This window comes from Panthera uncia (assembly GCF_023721935.1).
Source record: "Panthera uncia isolate 11264 chromosome C1 unlocalized genomic scaffold, Puncia_PCG_1.0 HiC_scaffold_4, whole genome shotgun sequence".
NCBI classification, from domain to species: Eukaryota; Metazoa; Chordata; class Mammalia; order Carnivora; family Felidae; genus Panthera; species Panthera uncia.
The window spans coordinates 12,311,870-12,337,699 of record NW_026057585.1 but is presented as its reverse complement, the minus strand read 5'-3'; the positions used below and the strand labels follow the sequence as shown (position 1 = coordinate 12,337,699).

At 42.4% G+C, this 25,830-nt stretch overlaps 1 protein-coding gene across 1 annotated transcript; it reads right to left on the bottom strand.

Moving 5' to 3' along the window:
- Positions 1-1,862: 1,862 nt before the first annotated feature.
- Positions 1,863-25,516, bottom strand: SLC16A4 (solute carrier family 16 member 4). The gene is made up of 8 exons (XM_049616612.1): positions 25,430-25,516; positions 18,709-18,841; positions 17,762-17,905; positions 17,436-17,597; positions 15,515-16,033; positions 12,740-12,951; positions 11,635-11,728; positions 1,863-2,290 (listed from the first exon to the last, which is right to left on the bottom strand). The coding sequence occupies exons 1-8, from the start codon at positions 25,514-25,516 to the stop codon at positions 2,127-2,129; spliced, it is 1,515 nt and encodes a 504-aa protein (XP_049472569.1). The 3' UTR covers positions 1,863-2,126.
- Positions 25,517-25,830: the final 314 nt, after the last annotated feature.

Below are 25,830 nucleotides of genomic sequence, written 5' to 3'. Positions count from 1 at the left end.
TTCCTGCTAGGGGAGGTGGCCTTTGAGTGAGTCAGGTTGAGAAGGGTGAGACTATGCAAAGCTTGCACAGAAGCCTACACAGGGAGTTGAGAGGGTATGGTATTTTAGAGTCAAAGCCAGGGTTTCAGTTTAGTCTTTTTCTCTATAGTGATGCAGTTGTTTAAAATGATTATTAATATTAAATAATATTTTAAAGCAGAGGTGAATGGAAGTTTAGAATAATAATTTTTAATTAATTTTAATTATTTTGTTTAATTTTAATTATTATTTTTAATAACAATAGTTTTCAAGAGTGTTCTGAAAGAGATTATAAGGGAGCTTAGTGTTACAGAGAACTCGAGGATTTTTTGTTTCCTCTTAAAATCACCCAAATAATGAGGGGCTCTCTATTCACATGTATTGCTTAGTCTGAATAATGTTATTACCTAGGTAACATATTTATTCCATATTTAAGAAACATCTTTTAGTTTAAGTCTATCTTCCAGTAAAAGCTACCTATTCAACCATTATATAAAACTTGTAGTTCTGAAGACACATCTAGATCATTTACCTTGAATATTTTAGATAGTTAGATGTAGTGAAAGGTAATATTGTTTGGAAAGGCAGGAATGCTATTCAAATGATTTTGACATAAAGGAGGTTTTTAGCAATTCTGTTTTTTATTACATAGCAATATACAGTCATCACAGAAAATTTAGGAAACATAATGAAAACAAAGATTACTTCTAGTCAATAAGGAGAAATAAACTTTTGGGGGGGGTTATACAATTCTAATCACTAAATAAAGTTTTAATATTCATTCAGATTTCAGAGTCATAGTCAACCAGTAGCTACATTTAATACTTTTTTAAAAAATTTTTTTTAATGTTTATTTATTTTTTAGACAGAGAACATGAACAGGGGAGGGTCAGAGAGAGAGGGAGGCACAGAATCTGAAACCGGCTCCAGGCTCTGAGCTGTCAGCACAGAGCCCGACGTGGGGCTCGAACCCACGGACCGCGAGATCATGACCTGAGCCGAAGTCGGACGCTTAACCGACTGAGCCACACAGGCGCCCCAATACTTTTTTTTTTAACGTTTATTTATTTTTGAGAGACAGAAAGAGACAGAGCAGGAGTGGGGGAGGAGCAGAGAGAGAGGGAGACACAGAATCTGAAACAGGCTCCAGGCTTTGAGCCATCAGCACAGAGCCCGATGCGGGGCTTGAACCTACAAACAGCAGAATCGCAGAATCATGACCGGAGCCGAAGTCGGATGCCCAACCAGCTGAGCCACGCAGGCACTCCTACATTTAACACTTTGTTAAGCTAACAAGAGTGGTTTTTCATCTTTACATATTTTAGTGACTGAATTACCATGACACAGTTGAGAGTTTGGTCAATTTATTATTACAGTACATTCTGATTTTTATTTAATACGTAAGGTAGTTGTTTTGACTGATGAAGAGTTTAGCCTATTTGATTAAATACTAATAAAGGACTTAGTTTAAGTGTTTATTACTCTTACTAGCAGTTAGACATTGCTCAGAATGCTGAAGCAAAAAGGAACCTTAAAAACTGTCTGGTTTGCCTTCTCATTTTATAAATGAGGAAACTTTTTTTTTAATGATTTTTCCATATAGACTTTTTTTTTTTTTTAATTTTTTTTTTAACGTTTTATTTATTTTTGAGACAGAGAGAGACAGAGCATGAACGGGGGAGGGGCAGAGAGAGAGGGAGACACAGAATCGGAAGCAGGCTCCAGGCTCTGAGCCATCAGCCCAGAGCCCGACGTGGGGCTCGAACTCACGGACCGCGAGATCGTGACCTGAGCTGAAGTCGGACGCTTAACCGACTGAGCCACCCAGGCGCCCCTAGACTATTTTTTTTTTAATTTTTTAAATGTATGTTTATATATTTTGAGAGAGAGCATGAGCAGAGGAGGGACAGAGGGAGACACGGAATCTGAACAGGTTCCAGGCTCCAAGCTGTCAGCACAGAGCCTGACGCGGGGCTGGAACTCACGAACTGTGAGATCATTACCTGAGCCAAAGTTGGACACTTAACCGACTGAGCCACCAGGTGCCCCGGAAACTGTTTTCTTCCAAGCTGCTGTTCCAGTGACTTCTTTGTTTAGATTTTGTTTTGTTAAGCTCTCGCTTCATTGCAGTCCTTTCTCTTCCTGGTCAGGCTCTGTTTTTTCCACCTCTCAGCCAAGGGTACAAAGAAAAAGGAGACCGAAGAGAGGAGATAACATGTGCCAGAGAAGTAGAAGGAGCCAGTGTAGGTCTGGGTGTAATCATATAACCAGCCTGGAAGGAAGGAATGATCTCTGTTAGCAAACCTTTCAGTTAGTAATTCTCAGCCATATACTGCTCGTTGAGGGAAGAAGCCTCCTGTACTTGTAGGTATCGTGACCCAACAGAAAGTCAGGCTGCTTGCCTGGTATTTTGAATTGATGAAGTTAATCTGTTCCACTTGAGTTAGGGGTTTAACCCTGTGGGAAGAAAGCCATTGTGGAGTCAGAACTCATCTTGTCTTACAGTGGAAATTAGGAAAACTCAGGGATGCCTACAGTTTGATTTTATGATGAATCTTATTCGAAGGTCACTGTTCTTACAAAGAAAACAATAGTGAATTGCTACTGTTTCCTGAAGAAAAAAGTGAGAGAATTGATTATCTTTTTTCCCCTCACTGAACAAACATTTCAATAATTACTATGTTCCCAACAGTTGTTGAAGAAGGTAATGATATTAAGCCAAAACAGACATGGTTCCTGCCCTCAGACTGTACAGTTTAGTGGGGAGTTGGGTATTAACCACGTGAGTTACACGTGCCATCAGGGCTATGAAGGGAAGGTTCAGGAGGCTGTGAGAGCATATGAAAAGGAAGTGACTATTTAGTCAAGTGGGTTAAATGATGACTGTAAATCCCCCTGAATCAAAATGCTCTTTAATCAAGAATGGGTGGGTCCACCATTTGGCTAATGGCACATACTATTATGTGCCATTTTTAAACGAAACACTTTTTTTTAATTCCTTTTTTAATGTCTATTTATTTATTTTGAGAGAGAGCATGCATGCCTGTGAGCACGGGAGAGGTAGAGAGAAGGGGAGAGAAAGAATCTCAAGCGCGCTCCTCACTGCCAGTGCAGACCCTGATGTGGGGCTCAAACTCATGAACCATGAGATCATGACCTGAGCTGAAATCAAGAGGGAGATGCTTAACGGACTGAGCCACCAGGTGCCCTGAAACACTTTTCTTAAAAACTGTGTATGGTGGCAAAGAATGTGCAAGGCAAGAATGTTTGTGTGTGGCCTTCAAACATTGTTATAAAAGTCAGCCCTATGGAAAGGCAAATAATGTGTTAGTATTGTTATGATAGTTTTGACTTCCTAGCCATCCTAAAGGTCTCAGGACCTCTGGGTGTCCACTGACCACACTCTGAGAACTTCTTTTCTAATTTTTTTTTTGTTGTTGTTAAAAAAAAATTTTAATGTTTATTTATTATTGAGAGACACAGAGCATGTGCAGGGGAGGGGCCGAGAGATAGGGAGACACAGAATCTGAAGCAGGCTCCAGGCTCTGAGCTGTCAGCGCAGAGCCTGATGCGGGGCTCGAACTCACAAACCACAAGATCATGACCTGAGCTGAAGTCAGACGCCCAACCGACTGAGCCACCCAGGCACCCTGAGAACTTCTTTTCTAAGATACTATATGCGTATTATGTTTGTAGATGCAAATTGGCTTTTAATCCTAAAAAACCTTAAAAAGTTAAAGCTATTATTCTGATCATTTATTGAAGAAGTTGTGGTGCTATATGCCAGATGAAAATATCTGCCCTCATAGGGCTTACGTATTATTTTAAGTAGGCTCCATGTGCAACATGGGGCTTGAACTCACAGCCCTGAGATCAAGAGTCAGATGCTGTACTGACCGAGCCAGCCAGACATCCCTGATTTTCATTTTGGAACATGGTTTCTCACTGAATGTTAGGATATATACCCTTTTCTTTTTTTGGCCTAATTGTATATGTCTTTATCTCCTGTCGTTTGTTTTTTAATTTGGTTTTAATATAGATAATTTTTTTGTTTGCTTCATTAGCTTTATGTTTCCTGTTAACTGATATAATGAATGAATGGAATGTTTTATAGCCTCTTAAATTCAGCTAACCTTAGCTTGCTTTTTACCTATTGACTCCTTGTTGGATCAGTGACCTCATTTAAATGTTTCTTGGAGTTAAGCGTTGAGAGAAATGGAGTAAGACAAGTCTTTGTGTTATGTGGGTTGTGATTGACCTTTAGATATCTAAGAGGGAAATAGGTAGGTGACCAGTCGCTCAAATTTCTAGAAAGGAGGAGGTGTAGAAAGTACCCAGACCCTTTCCTATCCCTTGTCATTCTTGCTTAGTCCCACCAGTACAGCAGATTTACCAGTATATACATAGCCTGCGAAGTATAAGATAGGGACATTAGAAGAAATGCTCCAGAAAAGACTAGTAGTTTTTAGACAAGGAAGTGGATAGTGCTGCTAAAAAGTCAGGAGGGCATAGCTGAAAATAGTGAAAATGGGTGGTGATGGTGGTTGTCTTTATAAATCCCAGAAAACTGGTAATAAGCCTTTCATTTCACATATAAAAATACATTTAAAGTTAGAATGTTGGGGCGCCTGGGTGACTCGGTCAGTTAAGTGTCTGACTCCTGATTTCTGCTTGGGTCACGATCCTGGGATTGAGCCCCACATGGGCTTCGTGCTGACAGCACGGAGCCTGCTTGGGATTCTCTCTCTACCTGTCTCTCTCTGCCCCTCCTCCCCCTCTCAAAATAAATACACATTAAAAAAAATAAATGACTGTTGGTAATTCAGAACCCATCGTATTCTAATCGTTTTATATGTAAACACCTAAGTTGACATTCAAAAGACTAGGCTGCTTTGTGGACAGCAAAAGCATTGTGGATGAGAGAGAAAAATGAGATGATGTACCAGCCATAATCCAGGAGAGCGTGTGTCCATCTAAGCGTCCGCTCCATGCTGAGTATTACCATATGTAGCCAACACTCAGGAGGAGGAGTACCCTGGCAGCTGGTACCGACTGCCTAAGACCCAAGAAGTGCCCTGTAAGCATTTCTTCGGTGTTTCTGGACTACCTGCCTCGAATTCACCTGAGATGCATGTTAATCGTGCAGATTCATTGGCTTTCCTTAAGCATAATTCGTCATGGGTGGCACCCAGTTGATTCTCATGCACAATAAAATTATAGTCCATATTATTTTCATGTGGCTATGGCTCTAACCCTTATTTTAAGCAGGAATGTCTAACGATATTTCTTGTGATAATTGAAAACAACTAAGAAGGTAGAGCTCAGCTTCCGTAAACAGTTCTGCAAACTAGTTTTTTTATAGTCAATATGAAACTTGATATTTAATAGAGGGTTGTAAATTTATTTTTTTAATGTCAACACTTTTAAACTATTCATCATTTTATGGGTAAAGCCATACGTGTTTAAAAATGAGTTTACCATCCTGTCTAAAAAGTACCTCTGATAGCTCAGAACTTGATTGTTGAACCGAGTTATGAATCCTCTTTATTAGGATTACTGTTGTAAGTTTATTATTGGTCATCTTGTTAAAACTTGAAATACACCCAGAAGGCCCTTAATTCCCAAGTTCCTTGATGCTGGTTCAAATTAGTGGTTGAGAGTTCCATGAGTGACTTGAGGGTTTTGAACCAGAACTTCTAGCTGTTGGGCTACAGCATAGTGGCAGACTTCCAATGTACAATGATCTTTTGTCCTCCCTGGAGTCACTGGGGCCACTGCTGGCTATTAGCTGCCTTGTCATTTTACTTAGGGCGTACTGTTATAATTTTTTTTTTTTTTTAACATTTTATTTACTTTTGAGACAGAGAGAGACAGAGCATGAACGGGGAAGGGTCAGAGAGAGGGAGACACAGAATCTGAAACAGGCTCCAGGCTCTGAGCTGTCAGCACAGAGCCCGACGCGGGGCTCGAACCCACGGACCGCAAGATCATGACCTGAGCCGAAGTCGGCCGCTTAACCGACTGAGCCACCCAGGCGCCCCGGGCGTACTGTTATAAACATTTTCTATATGTGCCATGATGGGAAAAGTCTTGGGAAACGGTTTAGCAAATTTAAACCTCACTGCCTTTGAAGACAGGAGCTCTCTCAAGGCCCCCTTGATAGAAGTTTGCAGTAAGATTTACTGGCAGTGCTTTACGTATTTGCTCTATGCTATGAGTTTCATTAAAAGGATTATGCTCTGTGTTAGGATTTTGAAGCTTGATTTTTTTTTTTTTTTTTGGCCCTGTAAAGGAATATATTTGTGAAGGAAAGACTACCCCACCCATCCCCTCTTTTTAAACCAGAGTAGTGAGCTATTTGGAATTTATTTGCGATGTTTTTGTAGGGATTCGTCAATCTTAGGAACACTGAATCCAAATACAATTCTTGGGGGCTTTATTGTTTGTGAGGAAAATAATCACTGAATAAATAATGATTTACATTACTTTCTTTTGCTTCTTCAGGGAATAATATGTTCCTCCAGGTTTAGAGGACAGAGAACTTTGCTCTGCCTTCTTACTTGTCCCCACCTACCCTAACCTGCAGAGTGGATTTACAGCACATCAAAAAGTGGAGTCATTTTATTTGTTTTCCAAATAAAATTTCAGGCCATAGAGAAATTCTCAACTATAGGCCAAGATGATAAAACTGTAGAGGGCATGGATGATGAAAGGTGGAGTGAGGAACAGGTAGAATATTTGTTTCATGTTATATCTGAAATGAGGATAGGCTAGAAATAGGAAGTGCCATTTCATGAGGAAACGAACTTATCTGTGTTAATGGCACAGAGACAAGCTTAGATGAATGAATTTCCATTTTAGCCATTGTCTGTTCTTATAAAACACAGATGAAGAGTTAGTATCAAATTACCAGTTTCCCTCCATGGCCTCTCTGATGAGGCGTGAGGTTGACAAAAGCAGGAGAGAAATGTACTGCTCCGTTAGGAACTACTTAACTTTAACTTACGCTGGGGTACAACCAACTTAGAGCTGTTTGGCGTTAGAAGTGACTTTCTTTGAGTTTGTCGAAAAAATCACTTGTGAAATACCTACTTAATTGAGTGAAGCTTCAGTATTTTTTAAGGTCATTTTTATTATAACACAGCTCAGGATGTCTTCATTCAAAGGTAAGAAAACAAGAGTTAACCAATTTGCACTATAACCAAGTAATAGTGACTTAATCAAATTTTCAATTAATGAAGTAGAGAAAGAATGTACATTCTAATAATTCTTAGTTTTAGAGGTTCTCGACTCTCGTCCTGAGTATTAAGTTCTGGAAGTATATGTGACAGAGTGATGGCTATACCGTGACCCCATATGTTGTGGAAGAACATTAAGGGAATAGCTTTTTCTGGGGTTTTTTTGTTTTTTTGTTTTTTTAAGATTTTGTTTTTAAATAATCTCTACACCCAACGTGGGGCTCGAACCTACAACTCTGAGATCAGGGTCGCAGGCTGTATCCACTGAGCCAGCTAGACGCCCCAAGAGAATTTTTGTTTTCTTTGTGTTCCCCATAGCTTTGTGTTCCTCCTAGCATAGCTAGGAGAGGGCTATGCTAATAAGTTGCTTGATAATTATTGAACGAGTACTAAGCTATAATCAAATAACTATGATGTTTGAAGGACTTCTCAGATATTTGTGATTGGTTTAAATATACAAAAAATATGTATATTAGCATAATAGAGGGATTCATCAGGTGGCAGTGGGGGGCATGTGGAAGAGAAGGGAACTGCATTCAGTTTTATTTTATAGGCAGCTAATATGGGCCCTTGGTGGTTTTATTTTGAAGTGAAACTGAGCCTTTAGCATTTTTAAAAAAAAAATTTTTTTTTTAACGTTTATTTATTTTTGAGACAGAGAGAGACAGAGCATGAACAGGGGAGGGGCAGAGAGAGAGGGAGACACAGAATCTGAAACAGGCTCCAGGCTCTTAGCTGTCAGCACAGAGCCCGACACGGGGCTCGAACTCACGGATCGTGAGATCATGACCTGAGCCAAAGTCGGACGCTTAACCGACTGAGCCACCCAGGCTCCCCGAGCCTTTAGCATTTTTGAGCTCACAGGTCCAATGCCTGATACAAGATGAAAAATTTCACGTTCCTGCTTGTACGTTGGAGAATATGATTATATGCTTTGCTCAGTGATTGATCTTTGTATTTGTATTACTTTTTGCAGGTTCATTTTTGTTAACAGGGATCTACTAGAAATACAATAAGGTTTCAAAATACCAGTACTTTTTACTTTTCCACAACCTTCCAAAACTTCTGTCTGGGCCAACTTGTAGTTCTGGATACTGTTTACCAACAGGTAATTGTGGGGTTTGGAGGAGCAGGGTTAGTTGGCCTGTGCCGAGGTCAGGAAACCTGGAGCGACCCTAATACTGTCCTAGTCTGAAGCAGATCATATTATTAAACTAACATTGAATTTGTCAACTGAGTATTAAAAAGGAATAGAAGAGGGTGTGGGGCGGAAGAAGTGTGTGTGTGGGGGGGGGGGAGCGTGTTTTTTAACTTTGATCCATTTCAGTCCCTGTCAGTTATTTTCATGGGAGATGGTACAGATTTTGTTGCTACTATGTTTCTTCGCATATTCAGAGTTAATGAAGGTCTGTAAATAGTATTCTTGCCCATAGGCTCCATTTACATTTATTAAAAGAAAAGTATTTTTTTAACTCAGTCATATGATTTCTATGGGTTTCTTATGCTTTTTTTTTTCTTTCCTTGAATTTTTAAAATGTGTTCTGTTGGACGAACTTGTTTTTCTCTTTCATTTCCATACAGGAGGGAGAAAATATTGTTCATATAGTTGATGTTACAGTTTTTAACTAGTGTTTTGACTAAGGATTATTGTGAAAAGTTTTACTGTTTGCTAGCTTCCTAATTTTAAAATGCCTGTAATCTTTTATAGGAATTTCAACTTTTGCAATTTGATAATAACAGATCTGGGTAAGTACAAAATGAGAATCTCCTACAGTTCTGAGAATCTAAGTTTGGTTGAGAATTTAATACTTTATAACCAGTAAGCCTTGTGATTTAGTTAAAGTTGCAGGCAACAGTGCAACGGCCCACACCTGTTGAGAGCTAAGAAAATCTGTATGTAAATCAGCATTTCTGTTCTTTCTATGGTCCTTGTGCTGGACTCAGAAGTTAGGAACAAGTCTAATGGCTTTTGTAAAATCCTCTTGTCGTTCCACAGAGGAGTGACTTACAGGAATAAAGACTTAACTGAAGTTTCTGCCTTTAACAAGATGCTTAGTTGGCATAGTATAGTCAGTGAGAGATCATGTTACAGAGAAGGAAGTTTGACTGGATTTTGTATTAATTATAATAATAATAATCTTGTTTAAGATACTGTGAGCAGCTCCCAGATTTAAAAATCTGTATATAAGCTGTCAGCAACAGCCTTATCGATTTCTTTGACTATCTTGTAGAACTTATAAAAAAAATTATGATTGCCTAAATAATACTTTCTGAATTAGTGGGTAAAAATTATTTCATGAGCTGTCCTTTTCCTCACATATAGTGCTAGGGTATTATGGACATTGGGTAATAAAAGGCTTGTAAATTTTTTTTGACTCATTGATAGTAAAAAATGTGTTTTACATCACCTATATTTTATATGATTGTGTGTGTGTGTGTGTGTGTGTGTGTGTGTGTGTGTGTATGAACTAAAAGTTTAAAATAAAGTGATGCACACTGTTTTTTAATCTGTTCTGTTGTAGTCTGTTCTTTTTCATTAAAAAAATTTTAAAGGTCATGACCATACAATTTTATTTCAAGACCCACATACATATCTATAACTTTTCCCTTTCAAGTAATAACTCCTCACAAAACTTGCCTTGCCTTCTCATGAATTGAACTTTTTTTTTTAATGTTTGTTTTTGAGTGAGAGAGCAAGCCGGGGAGTGAGGGCAGTGAGAGAGGGGGACAGAGGATCCAAAGTGGGCTCTGTGTTGACAGCAGAGTGCCTGATGCAGGGCTTGAACTCACGAACCATGAGATCAGGACTTGAGCTGAAGTCAGACACTTAACCGACTGAGTCACCCAGGCACCGCATTGTGTATTGAACTCTTTAAACATTTTAAGATGTGTACAAAAACATATAAAACATGAAATCTCTAAACATGTTACATCCCTTTATCATTTGAGTAAGATACTCTGTGCCCGGTTATCTGTTACCTCTTATACTTTGGGCCCAAAAGGCTTGGAAAGTTTTAAGGTGTCACTGAGATGGCCTGTGAAGAAGGGTCAAGATTGAAAAAAGTGCATCGGTGAGCTATATTTGAGCTTCATTTTTTCTAGCTTGCTGACCTGCACACTATCCATGGAGCTGCTCTGCTAAGCATCTCTGGTGTTTAGTCTTCTGATACTGGTCCCTATGTCACAGTTCTGAGCCTGACTTTAAAATTCGAGCTTGCTTTCCAGGTGTGAGGTAAAGACTGAGCTAGACCACATGGGCAGAGGTGTGCTTATAAATGCAAATAGGAGTTGGTTGTATATTTGTATAAACTTTTCCTTTAGGTACACCTAAATTGAACCTCCGACTATGGTGCATTTTTTTTTCTTCCATTAATAATTTTTTGTTATTAATACTATTTTTTCCTTTTGATATTTGCCAATTCCAGGTCTTAACATTTAGGTGCAAACCTAAGTAATATCATTATAAAACTTAGTTTTTAAAAAAATCATAGTGAGGCAAGATCCTGTCTTTTTTCTATTTCACTTCAGGACTGAAGGAGGTAAAAGGAAGCTGAATTCCTGTCTGTGGATAATTGGAAATGCTGTAGTAATTTGTACATTTAAGCATGTTGAGAACCTGTAGTCTGTAAAATACTAAAGTTTAAGTCTGTTCCCTAGAAGTATTTCTGAGTAGTCTTTTGATAGTCTTGGATTAGATGGTCAGCAAGCAATGGACAAAATGTCCATTTGGGTTAAAAGTGCATATAAAATAATAATTCGGTCTTTAACTGAAATCACCAGAACTCCGAAATTTTTCCTGCAGTTGCATTTAATATTCAACAGTGGCCCCACCACCTCCTCTCCACAGGGATTCTGGCCTGTAGGCCAAGTATCCTCCTGCATTTGGTACAGATAGAATATGAAGGGCCTCCATCATCCCTCTTGGAAAATAAGAGATGCTGAGAAGCCCTGGACAACTGTATGTATGCTCCATCGGAAGAGCAAAAGGGGCACGCTTGCTACCTTCGAGCTCCATATTGACTCCTGCTCAGATAGAAGATGCTAGTGGTTTGTTTGTTTGTTTTAAGGCATCATAGGTCTTTGAGAATCTTCTAAAAATCTGGATTATCTCCCCAGGCAGGTAAACATAGCACATAATCCTTGCTCTAAGACTCCCAAGATAATGTCAGAAACTGCTTAATTAATCTGTTCTTATCTGTTGCATTAATCCTCAGATCCTTCTGGATTGGTGATGGGAGTGTGAGAGTTAGTATAGGAACAGCAGAGGTAGCATCAGTTTTTTAACCTGATGTTGCCATTCATTGCACGTCACCATTTGGGTCAGCATTTTCTTTCATTGCTATATTGAAGTTTGCTCAGAATATAGCTAAGCTGTTACCTGCTATAGGTGGTCCAGAAAGGACAGCCATCCCAGCAAAGAAAGCGGCAAGTCCCAGGAACCTGTGTATTCTAGAACTCCCAGACAGATCAACCTGTAGGGATAAGAATCCAGTGTTAGCCATACTGAGGGTGAAATTCTATGGAGACTATGGCTACAAAGGGACAAATGCTATGAACAGTTGATTTCCAAGGTGATTTGGATGGCTTTTTGCCTTGACATTATAGAAAAGCTGAGGCAAACAGGGAAGAGTCGTTGTGCTAGGCAGGCAGTGTTTTCATTGTGATCTTTGAGGTGACTCAGATGCACCTTTATTTCCTGTCACAGCTCTTCTCTGTTAGGAAATGGTATTTACATTCTAAGCAGATAGGGGTATTCCTGAATCCACCTATGGCTAAATACCAGTCATTGGTTTGTAAGAAGTCAGTTTTCCCAGGTTGACTTCAGCTTTAGAAGGCTTGGTTCTTGAATAAGTATAATATCCTACAGCCCTTATGTTAATATTGATATCAGGCCAGAAGTTTCGCTGGGATTCTGTTGCAGTAGATTCGGGACCTAGTTCTGAGAAGAATCCATGGGATTCCAAGAAGAACAATTTTGATTCCTTTTGGGACCAAGACTTCATGTCAGCTTGAGGTAAAAATAGAGAGCGGTTAAACAATGTCCCTGTTAAAGTACACAGAACTTGTCTTAACAAGAGAGAAGTCACACTGGTCAGGAAGCCCCAGGTTTTTCTCAGGGAACTCTTTAAGATGGTGTCTTAGAAGGAGCCAACGAAATTTCCAGAGCCTAGGGAAGCAGTAAACACAGACCTAACACGCTGGGACACTGAGAAGCAAAGTGGAATCCTACTGATCCTTTTTTTGCTTTCATTTCTTTTTTGTCCCATGTAGGTAATTCTCTCGTCATCCCTTCCCCCAAAGGTAAGATGAATCACTGGGCAGGATATATAGCTAGCTGCAGGGTTTCTTCAGCCTTGCGTATGATTTTTTTTTTTTTTTTAATTATAAAATTACCACAAAATACCTATTCTCTTTGGGGAGGTTATCATTAATGCTTGTTTTTACTGAATGCTTTAACAGTGTTAATGAGTGTGTCTGCTCACCAGTACAGGAAGTACCGTTGCCAGGTAACCACCAGCAAAAACGGCAAAGAAGATGGCATAGGTCATAAGTAGTGGAAATGTGGTGGCCAGAGGAGCAAGCAGGTTAGTGAAACCGCAGAGGATGAGGTAAGACTTGTGGTAATGATACTTCTTGATCCAGTCTTGATCAGCAACCCATCCGGAGACTATTTGACTGACTGTCTCAGTGATGCCTGGAACAGCATTGAAAGACCTTATGAAATCCTAATTCCATTTGCCTAGCCCCTTTGAGAAGTGTAGCTGCATTAGACCTCCTTTCCTAAAAGTAATATGGCTTCGTCCTGAGGCTAGGACATATGAGAGAAAAATGGTCTCATTTGTCTGTCGACGGATTCTGTCATTACTGTACCTGTTCCAAATACATCTAATAAAATACCGAAAAGGCTCCTTCAGAGTTGGGTGGAAGACCCTTCAGGTATTTTTTTTCCTGATTGCATTTGGAAAGCTCGTACCTCCTGACTGGGAATCCCTGCTTACAGAGGACCATTTGCTCAGGAGGCCTTCCTCAGAGAGGTCCTGCAAGTGAGGGAGTGAATTTTCTAAAAGACTGCTAGACTCTCTGGTCAGTGTGCTAGGGAAGTCATATGGTGGAAGACTGGAGACTATAAATAATAAAGTCTTATGTTGAAAAAAAAAATAGATGTTGGGACTCTTTATTATGATTGTGTATGAGGGTTTGGTAATTAATTCCTCCTCTGAAGGTTATTATGTTGGAATTAGGAAATCTGGAAGTGCGTGGTCATTTTGAACATTGGAGCTATGGTGTATCTTGAATAAAATTTAAGAACCACAGTTTCCATTCAGTAGCATGATAATAGACGATTCTTAGTTTTTATCGATTATAAGCTAATGTAGCAGTTAAATAATGAAAGATTTTCACTAAGAGTAGCATAAGCTACCGTTGTTTGGTACTTGTAATTCTTCCTATGGTTTTAGACATGAATTGTTCTACAAAAAAAGGGGGAGCGGGACAGAAAATGCATCCTACTATTCCATTTCTGTTCTTACAGTTATTTCCTAGGGTACCTATGGAAACTTTATGTTAGGTTCTTTGGTCTTGTTGCATAGCCCTAAACTGATCTGAATTGATGACTGCCAGGCATTTTAGTGAAAAAAAAGCAGTTCAGCTTTGTATCTTTTTCTTGTGTACACAAGCTTTAGTTGACTGAAGTGAGGTATCTTTGCAGTTGGAAATGGGGTATGGTCAGTTTTGTAAGGACTTGGTAAGCAGTCTTTTCAAGAAATTCGCAAGAGAAAAGTTAATATTGAGCTACTTAGAATTTCCAGATGCTTTAGAACAATCCAGTTCCATGTCATTCCTTTTCATTTTCTTAAGTTCTCTATTTGGTCCTTTGAGAGGACCCATCTCTTTTGAAGAAAGCATTTTGTTTTCTTACATTTTTATGAATACACACTAAAATGATTGTTTTCATTTTTTTTAATGTTTATTTTTGAGAGAGAGTGTGAGCAGGGGTGAGGCAGAGAGACAGGGAGACACAGAATCTGAAGCAGGCTCCAGGCTCTGAGCTGCCAGCACGGAGCCCGACACGGGGCTCAAACTCAGGAACTGTGAGATCATGACCTGAGCCAAAGTTGGTCGCTTAACCGACTGAGCCACCCAGGCGCCCCAGTTGTTTTCATTTTTAACTTAACATTCAAATTTATTTAAAAATTTTTAAGTTTATTTATTTACTTTGAGAGAGCGCGTGAGTGGGAGAGGCACAGAGAGGGAGGTAGAGAATCCCCAGCAGGCTCCACACTGCCAACGCAGAGCCCAGTGTGGGGCTTGAGCCCAGTGCGGGGCTTGAACCCACAGGCTGCAAGACCATGACCCGAGCAAAAGTCGGATGCTCAACCGACTGAACCACCCAGAGACGCCCCTCAAATTTTTTTTAAATATCAGCCAGCCCATTAGTGACTAGCCTTGAGAAACATATTTATCTGTCTTACTGTGAGTTCAAGGGAAAAAGTTCTTAGCTACACATACTGATAGAACATTATTGAATGCTTACAATGGGTCAGGAACTATTCCAGATGCTACATGCATTGTTTGTTCAATCCTGGTAACCTTATGAGGATAGGTACTGTTATCACTGTATTACAGATGAGGAAATTGAGGCACAGGGAACACGACTAACTTGCTGAAGGTTGTACAGGTAGGAAATACAGAGCAAAACCCTGAACCCAGGAAGTCTAACTCCAGAACCAACCTGTGTCCTATGCTGGCTGCCTGTGGTTTTCCTGCTTCCTGAAGTGGCTGTTGCCACTGGGCACCAGCTTTTTAAAACCGAGTATTTATCCAACAATTATTTAACGGGGGCGCCTGGGTGGCCCAGTTGGTTAAGCGTCCGACTTCATCTCAGGTCATGATCTCGCGGTTCGTGAGTTCGAGCCCCGCATCAGGCTCTGTGCTGACAGCTCAAAGCCTGGAGCCTGCTTCCAATTCTGTGTCTCCCTCTCTCTCTGCCCCTCGCCCGCTCGCACTCTGTCTCTCAAACATAAACATTAAAAAAAAACAACCCTCAAAATAAAAACAAAAAAATGAACAAGCCTTGCTTGGGGGCCACTGTCTGCTATAGGGAGCCTGTGTGTAAGGTACAGTGACAGGTCTGTGGAGGGATACGCCAGGTGCTCCCACCAGCCTCCAAAACCATTGTTTAGTTTATAAATAAAATCGGTAACTTTTTGTAAAATTAAGTTCCTTTTGAGTTTGAGGTTAAAGTAAAGCTTCCTTACCAGCTACCGAAACGAGGAAGGTGGCATCCATGAAGTCAATCCCCAGTGTTTTGGCTCTGGCTACCAGGTGAAAAGTAGGGATGAAATATGCCAACTGACTGAGGAGGAAAGACCAGGTAAATATGTAGAAGAAGGGATTTTTAAAAAGGGAAATGTCGAAGTTTTGCTTACAGCTCCGTGAAATAGCCTCTTTCTCATAACCGTCTTCATTGGTTATTAGGAACACACGGTTTCCATCAGGCCCATTGTTGAACTCTTTGCTTTTATTTTGTGACACTATTAAACTTGGACCAGGTTGTCCAGCCTTCTGCATAGCACTGTCCCTGATGGTGGTGACCTCTTGTGTCTCATTGCAGGATGACGTTTCTGTCGCACACACTGCCCCTGGGTTACTTGTAGACAAGCGGCTACCTCTATTTTTAACATCAGAATTGTTCTCGCTTGCAATATGGATGGGTCTTAAGAGCATACTGGAAGGCACCAAATTCAGTGTAAGTGCTCCAAGTAGTATAAGGGCACCTAAATAGGGGAGAGAGAGAGTGAGAAGTTAAGTTAAATATTACCCCTCTCATTTCACAGTACTCTGTGTTCTTAGGCTCAGAAGGGGCCCCACCACTAAATGTATTCTGTCATAGTGTAATAATTCCTGAAGACACTACTTTGTCCCCTAAACTTAACTGAAGTATCTAAATCTGTTGACTTCATTTTTAGCCCTGCACACCACTGTATCCTTGTGGAAACAGGGCATCCTTTGAAAATAGAAAACCAGAAAGCTGCTCCAGGAGATGGCGTGGAAGGAGAGAGTGTTGTTTGTGTAAGAGGAAAAAAGAAGAGGTTTGGGTGGGGAGCATGCGGTATATGTGTTAAGGTGGGGGGAGGGGTGGATATTTGAAATGTTAGAGAATTACAGTGTGTTTTAAATAGCGATTCAGGATATCCTGAAGTAGGGATATAGATTTAGGGATAGAGAATACAGCATTAAGGGGCAAGCCTCTCATCTCATGACTTTTTAAATTTCCTTGAAAGAAGACAGATGCCAGTCTCGCCTTGGCAGCTGAGTAGTTGCTTGGTCTCAGCATGGCCTGACCAAAGCTGTGGGCTGTGCCTCGTACTTCCAGAGATGGAATTGGCTGTAGGTTCGGCTGTCTTGGCTTATGGATTTGCCGGCTCGTTCTGTGTACCGTGAGGCCACCGGTGGGTTTTCACTTGGGAAAGGAAAGAGTCAACAAGAATGCTCTGCAGGTAGAAATAGGCTTGTGTATATTCCTACATATGTACTTCTGCCCATAGATACACGTATGTTTTTCTAGTACTTTAAGATGATTTTAATCCTTAAATGTTTTAGCGTAGGCACAAAGAAAATTGTGGTCAAATGGTGTTCATTTGTTTGTGAAAACTCTATAGTCGACGCTGTATAAAAGGCTATGAATTAAGGAACATAATGCTGTTTTTACCCCCCCCCCCCCCCGGGTTTTTTTTGGGTTTTTTTTGTTTTTTTTTTTTTTGTTTTTTTTGTCTGTTTTGGTGAGCTGGATGGGGGAGGCAGTTTTAAATGCAGATTTGTCTTAAGGGAAGATGTACAAAGAGAATGCTTTCATGGTGAAAGAGGAGGAGGGAGTCCTCGGGTCCCCAGGAGTATCACTTTCCCTGCAAGGTGTTTCCCCAGCTGCACAGAGTGCCCTCCCTTTGCTGAACTCAGAGTTGCTCGTGGCAGCTGGCAGAACCCGCAAATCGTTCAGTACCTCTTCTGCTGTGTGTTCTCCAGGGAAGAGGAGGAACATGTCTGCTTTAGAAATCATGCTTATTTCCTCCCCGGCTCAAAAATCCTTCACTTGCACTCATCAGAGTGGGGGGTGGGGGCGGGGGGAAAGCTAAACATTAAATCTTACAGAGTTGATAGTTTAGAAACAGAATGACTCACCTGTCCAGTCATACAGATCTATCAGGACTTTTGTTAAAGGTGCTAACAGAAATGTGAGTCCCATCCCAGAACGGGCAATAGCTGTAGAAAGAGCCAGTCGTTTTTTGAAGTATTTGGTAGTTACCACAGCAGCTGTTTGGTACAAGAAAGCAGCACCCAAACCTAAAAAACAAAAACAAAAAACCAATAGTGTGGAATCACATGAAGTGACTTGGTACCAGATGATCTCTTCTCCCTGACCTGAGATGTAGAAGGAGGCCTTTGGGGCCCATGGACGAGACGGTAAAGTTCCATCTCGCATAGTCTGGTTTTTACAATGGACTCACCAGGTAAAAGTCCCATAGTCACACAAAGAAAGGGAATGCTAGTGGCCCAGCTGCTGATCAGATATCCACCAGTAACAAGGAGAGCCCCGAGAATGGAGGCAGTCTTCTCTCCGGTTATGTCACAAATCATGGCAACCAGAGGTCCTCGGAAAAAGGAAGAAAGGCAAATACTGGGTAAGTGCTTTGGCGTTCCTGATGCACAATTTAAAGCAACCGAAGGAAAAGGACTTGGGAGTATTGCATATCCTTTAGAAAGGTGTCTGGATTGGGTTTCTTAATATTCTGTTTTGCTTTTTGGAAGAAGAGTTGTTTTGCTTTAAAGAGAATTGTAAATAAGCTGGTTTGAAAATGCATTATAAAACCGCAACCTGAGGGGCGCTTGACAGGCTCATTTGGAAGAGCATGCGACCCGATTTCAGGATCTTGAGTTTGAACGCTGTGTTGGGTGTAGAGATGACGTAAATAAATAAAACCTAACAACAGTAACACAAAATGGGATTGCATCTGGTGACTTAGGACTAGAACAGGGTTCAATCATTAATCTACTCTACCATGTTTTAGCCCCAAATAGAAGCAAAGAAAGAGGAATTGGTTCTCTGTGTTGTTTTAAGTGTGCTTAGGTGATGGGCCCACAACTTCATGGCCTGATTTCCCAGAGAGACTGGCTCACTGAACCGATGTTAAGGCACTGTGGAAGGAAACAAGGCATGAAAAATTGAATCATGGAAGTAAATAGTTGAATTCTTCAACTTTCTTTGAATCTTAATTTTTCTGATTTTGCCAGGGAGAGGCTCAACACTGCAAGCCCTGAACTTTTCTCAGTCTTGCCTGTTAATGAATTTGAGTTTTAGCAAGCTTCAATCTTAAATGACTGACAGATGAGTCTTCTTGGAATTTCCCTATGTGGTTCTTTTCCTTGGACGGCAAGCTTATGGCCAGCTTTATACCTGCAGAATAACTAATTGATGACATGATGGATCCAATCCAGCCAGTTTGCCTTGAGCTGCTTTCAAATTCTTCTTGGAAAACCACAAAGAAAATTGCAAACGTCTTGGTCATTCCCATCACAAACACATTTACCTAAATCAAAGCAGACCAAAGTTCAGTATGAGTGAGCCATTACAGAGAAGGTCACAGATGCTCATGTTGATGACCCCCCCCACCACCACCACCACCCCCAGCTCACCAGGATTTACCAATTTGTTTGAGGCTTCCTCATTTTATTATATTTTGTGGGGGCGGCCATCCCCACGGAGTGTCGAACTACTTTATGCAAAAGTCTCTCATTTAATCCTCATTACAGGGCTATGGAATAGATGGTTTTTTGGAATGTGAAGTTTAAAGAGATTAAAAGTTGCTCAAGATAGGGATGCTGGAGGTGAGATTTGAACCCAGATAGACTGACTCCAGACCAACCACTCTACCGTCCTATTGGGATACCATCTGTTAGGGGCACCTGGCCAGCTCAGCTGGAGGAGGAGCAGTGACTCTTGATCTCAAGGTCGTTTGAGCCTCATGTTGGGTGTAGAGATTACTTAAATAAGTAAAAATTTTTTAAAAAAAGCATCTGTTAAAGACCGCTAATTATAGTTACCTTCGTGAGAGAAGCACATTGGTCCAAGAGACGAAGAATTGTTCCCATCGGTTCTTAGATTAGCTTTGCCTTAACTTTGCTTAAACCGAGTACCCTTCCTCACTTGACAAGTAGGGTTACCATTCACTTTATCATCCAAATAGAAACACTTGAGAGTGGAAAACAGCACTACTAATTTATGCCAGAGCAGCAAGGGTTGACAGGTTGGAGGGTCACCTTACGGTTGGTCATGTGCCCCATCCTTTTCTATTTTCCCACCTAACCCTCCTTGCCCACACCACCCTTCTCCCTTCTACTAGGAGGAATGTTCCTTTTGAGGTCAAGTTTTCTTTCTGTGGCCTCTTAACATTGGTTTCTGAGAATTCTGATTAGTTTGGGGGCAGTTGAAGGTCAGTGGTCAGGAGGGGGAACTGGAAGGGAAGCCACTCGGCCAGGGTCTGCAGCCTCTCAGAGCCGAGCATGTGTATCCACTGCCTCCAGGGGCTTCCTTGCTTCCGCTTTCTTTTTTGTCGGTGGCCTTGACTTTTCAAGGCCACTTTCTCAGCTCTCTGCTCTCAGCCTGGCATCACTTAAGAACCACAGACCCCGCTAATTCCACTTAGCTCTGTCCACGTGGCAAGTATCACCCCCTGTTACTCTGCCCTCATCTCACTTTGTGCCCACTCCACAGACAGCCGGTCACTCAGGGTTTCTGAGTGTAATAAGTGTGAGCACTCTCCTGCAGTCAGCCTCTGTTGGCCTGAATCCTGGCTCCACTTCCAGTTAGGGATGTGACCTTGGGCAAACGGCTTCACAGAATTTCAGCGTTCTCTTTTGTAAAGCCGGGAGAAAGGAAATGTTACCTTGCTCAGAGAGCGGGAAGATTGAGAAAATTCGGGTTCTTTATAGCATTTAATGCTCAAGCTGTTAGCTGTGATTCTGTTATCTTGCGTAGCCAACTGTATCTAACCCAGATCAACTCATCCAAAACTGAACTCCTCTCCCTTATCCCACGCCTCCTCTTTTCATTGGTACCACCCACTCACCCGCCTCCTCTTAGGCATCTCTTTCCCTCAGCTAGTACATGCCAAATAAGACCTTCCCCCTCTATCCCCTTCACTCGACCCTTGTTTCAGACGAGGATTATTTCTTGTGTGGACTAAGGAGCTAAGAATCGGTAGTGTTCCAAGGTTGTGTTGCAAAAAGTCGGGCACGGTGAGAAGGCGGTCCCTTAGTGTATTTTTCCCATTCTGAGTTGATAGTAGCCACAAAATCCCCCTTATTCGGAGTGAACAGTGCCATGGACACCTGGGCTGTACCTTCACAAGTGGAAAAGACATGTGATCAGGGCCTCATTCAGGCCATTTGTAATCCTAATATTCCTCAAAGGTGCTTCTATCAGGAAACGAGGCTAGAGAACAAGAGCAAGCCTTGGGTGGCCTAGACTTGTTTTTCTCATTTCGAAGTGCAGAGTGGTGATTGCATCATCTCGTGAGCAAGGAACACCACGGTGAGGCACATTCTGTACAATGCCCTTCCTCTTTTTCTGTGGACCCGGGTCCTGGGCTGGCATCTACACGGGTGCTGACGTCTGCTCTTAGCCACCTGAATTTGGCTAGCTTCTTGTCCCCCAGTACAGGACCTTTCCTCTCTGGTCTGTCCTTGATGTGTGGGCGTAGCAGCAGTGGGTGGATAGGACTTGTCTCATAACTGGCTCTGCATTTTCACTGTGTGTCAAGAAAGCCAAGGCCACAGCCTTTGCATGTGCCCTGCCTCCCTCCCTCCCTCCCTAAACTTGTAACTTTCCAACTTTGTTTCTCTTGACTCCTATCTCAAAACTCTTTTTCCCAAGGTCGGGATTTTCCCTTCGTTATCCGAGCAGGCTAGGTTCTACTACGCTGTCCCAGGCTCTCCACCAGCGTCGGGTGGGTTTCAGGCCTGGCCCAGAGTCCACCTCAGACACTGTGAATGGGCTTGCCCCCCAATAAAAGCTCCTAGAAATTCTCCTGTGACTGATCCAGTCCCCTCATTTTCTTTGTATCTTTAAGAGCACCCCCAACCCCAGTGCGCACGCAGTGAGAGCTCCCTCACCAGGTCCATCTGACTAGAGTATTGTATTGGGAGAGGGCACTGGATCAGCCACAGTGGCCCCTTTTGAATAGAGAGTATCAGGCTTTGTCGGAAATGATGGGGTAATTACTGTTTAATAACCACTTCCTTCTACCCTGGGTCCCTCTCTGTTATCACCCCAGCTCTTCCTTCCTTCCTGGCCTGCACAAACTTCAGAGGAGAGTCTGCTAGGCTCTCTCCACTTCCTCACATCCTGCCACTGGCTACCGATTCTTAGCGAGGCTACCGGAGTCTTCCTTGTCGCTGACCTAATGACCTGTCATTTCTGTGGCATCTGACCTCACGGCAGCACCTGTTCATCACTCCTACCTCCTGGACATTTCTGCCTCTGCTTCTGCATCGACGCTTCTCACTTTCCTCTGGGCTATTCTCCGCCCACCCTCTGACATCGATTTTTCCCAGGCTTCTGCCAAGTTGCTCTTCTTCCCGCTCCCTGGCCATTTTGCACCCCCTGCCCGTTGGCACAAGCCAGCCAACGTATGCCGATGACTCCCAGGTTTCCGTGTGCAGATCCTGTGCTCCACATGCACGTGGGCTGCTGAACACATTAGTGGTTACATCACATGTCCCTCAGACTGTCCAGGATGAAGCGATGCAAGCATCCTCACATGTCCTTCCCTTGTGTCCTCCAGCTCAGTGAGTGACACCTGTCCTTCTCCAAGTTGCCCAAGCCACCAGCCCAGCACTCTGACTCCCTCTCTTTCTGACATTCAGTTACCATCCAAGTCCTATCAGTCTGTCTTCTCAATATTGCACAGATCTCTAGTTCATCCGTCCTCATTGCTGTTGCCTTAATTTAGGGCCTTTTTTTCTCACCCACGTTATTACAGCATCATTCCAGTGGATCTCCCTGCTTCCAGGCCTCTCCCCCACCATCATCCACCCTGTAGGCAGAGCTATTTTCCTAAAAGGCACATCTGATCCCATCATTTCCCTTGCTTTTTTTTTTTCATTAGCTCCTCAGCCTCAAGATGGAAAAAAAACAACAACAAAAAACAGTGTTTTTAATATGCCCTACAAGGCCCCTGCTCATCTCTCCAATCTCATTATTCATCACCTGGTTAATTCCTAAGTGTGTCCATCAATCCCTCCATCCGTCTTACCCATCCACTGACAGGTATTTATTGAATGCTTACTATATTCGAGGCTGTTTATGAGGGGCTGAGCTTACAGTAGTGAGTATACGGTGGTGACCAAACAGACATGGCCCCTGCCCTCATGGGACATTCAGTCCAGCGAGACAGACTGAATACAGAAAAAAAGTCATGCAAATATATAGTTACAAAGTCTGGCAAGTTCGTTAGGATGAGTCCTTAATTTTATTTTTTTAAGATTTAAAAAAAATTTTAATCTCTACACCCAACATGGGACTCAAACTCAACCCCAAGATCAAGAGCCACACACTCCACCCACTGAGCCGGGGCATCTCGAGAATGTGTCCTTCTTGTTAAAGTAGAGCACTCCCAAAGAATATTTTGTTACTGGATTTTTCTGTTTTGTTTATTTTTGAGGGAGAGGGAGTGTGTGCATAGGCAAGTGGGGATTGCAGCTCAGGGCATGATCTCTAGTTCTGTGGGTTCAAGCCCTACATCAGGCTCTGTGCTGACAGCGTGGAGCCTGCTTGGGATTCTCTGCCCCTCCCTGCTCCCTCTGTCTCAAAAATAAATAAACATTTAAAAAAATAAAGTAAGTTCTACATCCAGTATGGGGTTTGAACTCATGATCCCAAGATCAAGAGTCACATGCTCTACTGACTGAGCCAGCCAGATGCCCCTGTGCACTTGAGTTTTTAAACTCATCTCAAGGGCCTTTCTGTACCACTCTTTTATTAGCTGGTTAAAACACATAATTCTTAGATTGATAATCTGAAAACATTTATAATAGGTCACAGGATAGACTATACAACTATTCTCATACAGCCACTAGTCACATGTGGCTGTTTAATACTAAATTAATTTTAATGCAATTTTAATTGGGTGCTAATTAATACGTCAAAATACATTGGAGCTTCCTTTTCCAAATTAAGTGTGCATGCAGGGGACACTAAAGGCCCGGGGTGGGAGGACTTGGAAAAGGGGTATGGAGTTTGCACTTGATTTGAATGTGTTCCTGAGGGTGTTTGTATGAATGCATTTTGCACTTTGGCACCTTACTTTGTTTCAGTTGAGTTTCACTAAACTACAGTGAAACTCCCATAGTATAGTTTCTCCGTTGCACTAGCCATATGTTCAAGTGCTTAATAGCTTCCAGTTACTGGATGTCTCACTCCCCTTTCCAGGAATTCATCTATTGTAGAAAAGTATACTTGTAACTCACGCAGACCCCAAACCACACACTCCTTTAAGCATCTATGTACACCACTGCAGCTAGTTAGCTGGAGTTAATTGTTAACATTTGAGGACTCGGTATATTTTTTTGTGCTTTTATAAGTGACGTCACACAGAAAAGTGGGACCTTAATTATCTGCTTATTAGACAGTTTTCTTACCGGCAACTAAATTAGTCAAGTCGCTTCTGTCCTCAGAGGATAACGTAGGAAAAAGTAGGGCTCATCACTGGGGAGAAAGGTGGGAGATCTGGAGATCCTCACCAGCAAGGCCAGTTCTGCAAAGCCTGTGATTTGCGGAGGTGGCCCAGCCACAGGGAGGGCTCTCGCACTAGGACATCCTTCATTTTCTCATTAATACCATTTCAGAGAGGGAAAAAAAAAAAGTCCACATTCTTTGGTAATGAAGCTAATGTTTAACAAATAGTCCTCCAGTTAGGAGATCTGTATTACATAACTTCTGGCTGAGGTCCTGTGCCCCTCCTTTCCCCTCTGTCACTAAGGAGGAGGCCTGATGGTTTCCCATCGTCCTGCTTACAGAGTTCTTAGTTACCCCATTGTGGTCTGCACAATTATTAGCGGTCACCAGGACCCGCGCTCCCATCTTTGTGAGCTGCTTCCTGTAGGGCTAAGCAGGGGAGGAGGGTCAGGAGGGAAAGGATATCTCTGTGAGCACATCTGAGAGTTAATGCTCAGTTAATCTGAGCATTTGGGAGCACTGATGAGGAACTGTGGGGCTGGCACCGCCGTCACAGGCTTGTTTGGGCCACAGCTGGAATGGCACCCTCACATGTTCTAGAATGAGACCGCCAGTCTCACGACAACCTGAAGAGCTTCTGGGAGGATCAGTTCATTAAAAAAGAGTGCCTAGTCCAGTTGCTTACAGATGAAGGACATAAATCAAGCTCTAGTTTCAGAATCTCCATCTTCTCCTTTTCCAGACATGCCAGAAATAAACATTGGGGGGCGCCTGGGTGGCTCAGTTGGTTAAGTATCGGACTCGATTTCGGCTCAGGCCATGCGTGACCTCATGGTTCCTGTGACATGGAGCCCCGCATCCGAGCTGACAGCGTGGAGCCTGCTTGGGGTTCTCTCTCTCACGCTCTCTCTCTGCCCCTCCCCCACATGCATCCACACGTGTGTGCCCTCAAGCTTTGCTCTCTCTCAATCAAAACAAACATAAAAAAAAGAAAAGAAATATACACTGGGCCTCATAAGTTATGGTTGTGGGGACGGGTTGTGAAGCAGACAGCGGTGGAACAGAGAGGAAATGTCCCCGTCCCCTAGGGGAGAGGGAGGTTGCTGCCACGTGTGTGCTGGGCAGAGCTGGGAACCCATCCCAGTAGCACTTTTTGGCGCCTTCCAGTGCTACTTCCGGGGTGCTTAACTGTATGGTTGCACATGTGGCCAGGGCAGAGCTGAGGATGGTGGCTAGGGCACTCTGGGCTTCGGGATGATAGTGAGGAGGAGACTGGAGGGGAACACTTGGGCCTTCACTCAAGGGGACCGTTTTCACCTTTCTCCCAGGTTCAGTGTGGGCTGCTGACTTTGGCAGCTGTTGGCAGTTCCTAGCTTTGCTCTGAGCCTTTCTCCCGAGAGCTCTCTTTCGAGCGATAGGAAAAGGGAAAGTAAATTCTTACCAGGAAGAAATGAAATACAACCATCCATCCCCAACCTCCATCCAGGGCTTTAGTGTAAGGCCGGGCCTTCCCTGCCCTCCGCCGCATGATGGTCGGTCTCTGTGACAAATCCAAGGCAGTTGATTCAGTTGACAAGAAACTGATCTAAACTCGTAAACTTTATTTTTCTCCGTGATACAGAACCACTCGTAATTTCTTTTAGCCCCCCCCTTTAAAGACGATGATGTCCTCATTTCTAAATTGTGTGTAAATTCCCTGATCTCGGCCTCAAAAATGCAAACCGGACTTTGTACCATCTTTGGAGATCTTTCTAGAGGCCTGCTGCCTAGCTTCACCTGGCAAGCCCAGATGGCTTTGGCAGTTCTCTTGGCATGTGCCCTTAGTTACCTACCAAGTCTGCC

Excerpts from the sequence above, each read along its gene's own strand:
- SLC16A4 (XM_049616612.1), bottom strand. The coding sequence starts at position 25,516 with ATGCGGCGGAGGGCAGGGAAGGCCCGGCCTTACACTAAAGCCCTGGAT. Across the intron at positions 18,842-25,429 it reads TTGTATTTCATTTCTTCCTG|GTAAATGTGTTTGTGATGGG; the intron begins GTAAGAATTTAC and ends GCTTTGATTTAG. Across the intron at positions 11,729-12,739 it reads CAACGGTACTTCCTGTACTG|GTTGATCTGTCTGGGAGTTC; the intron begins GTGAGCAGACAC and ends TTATCCCTACAG.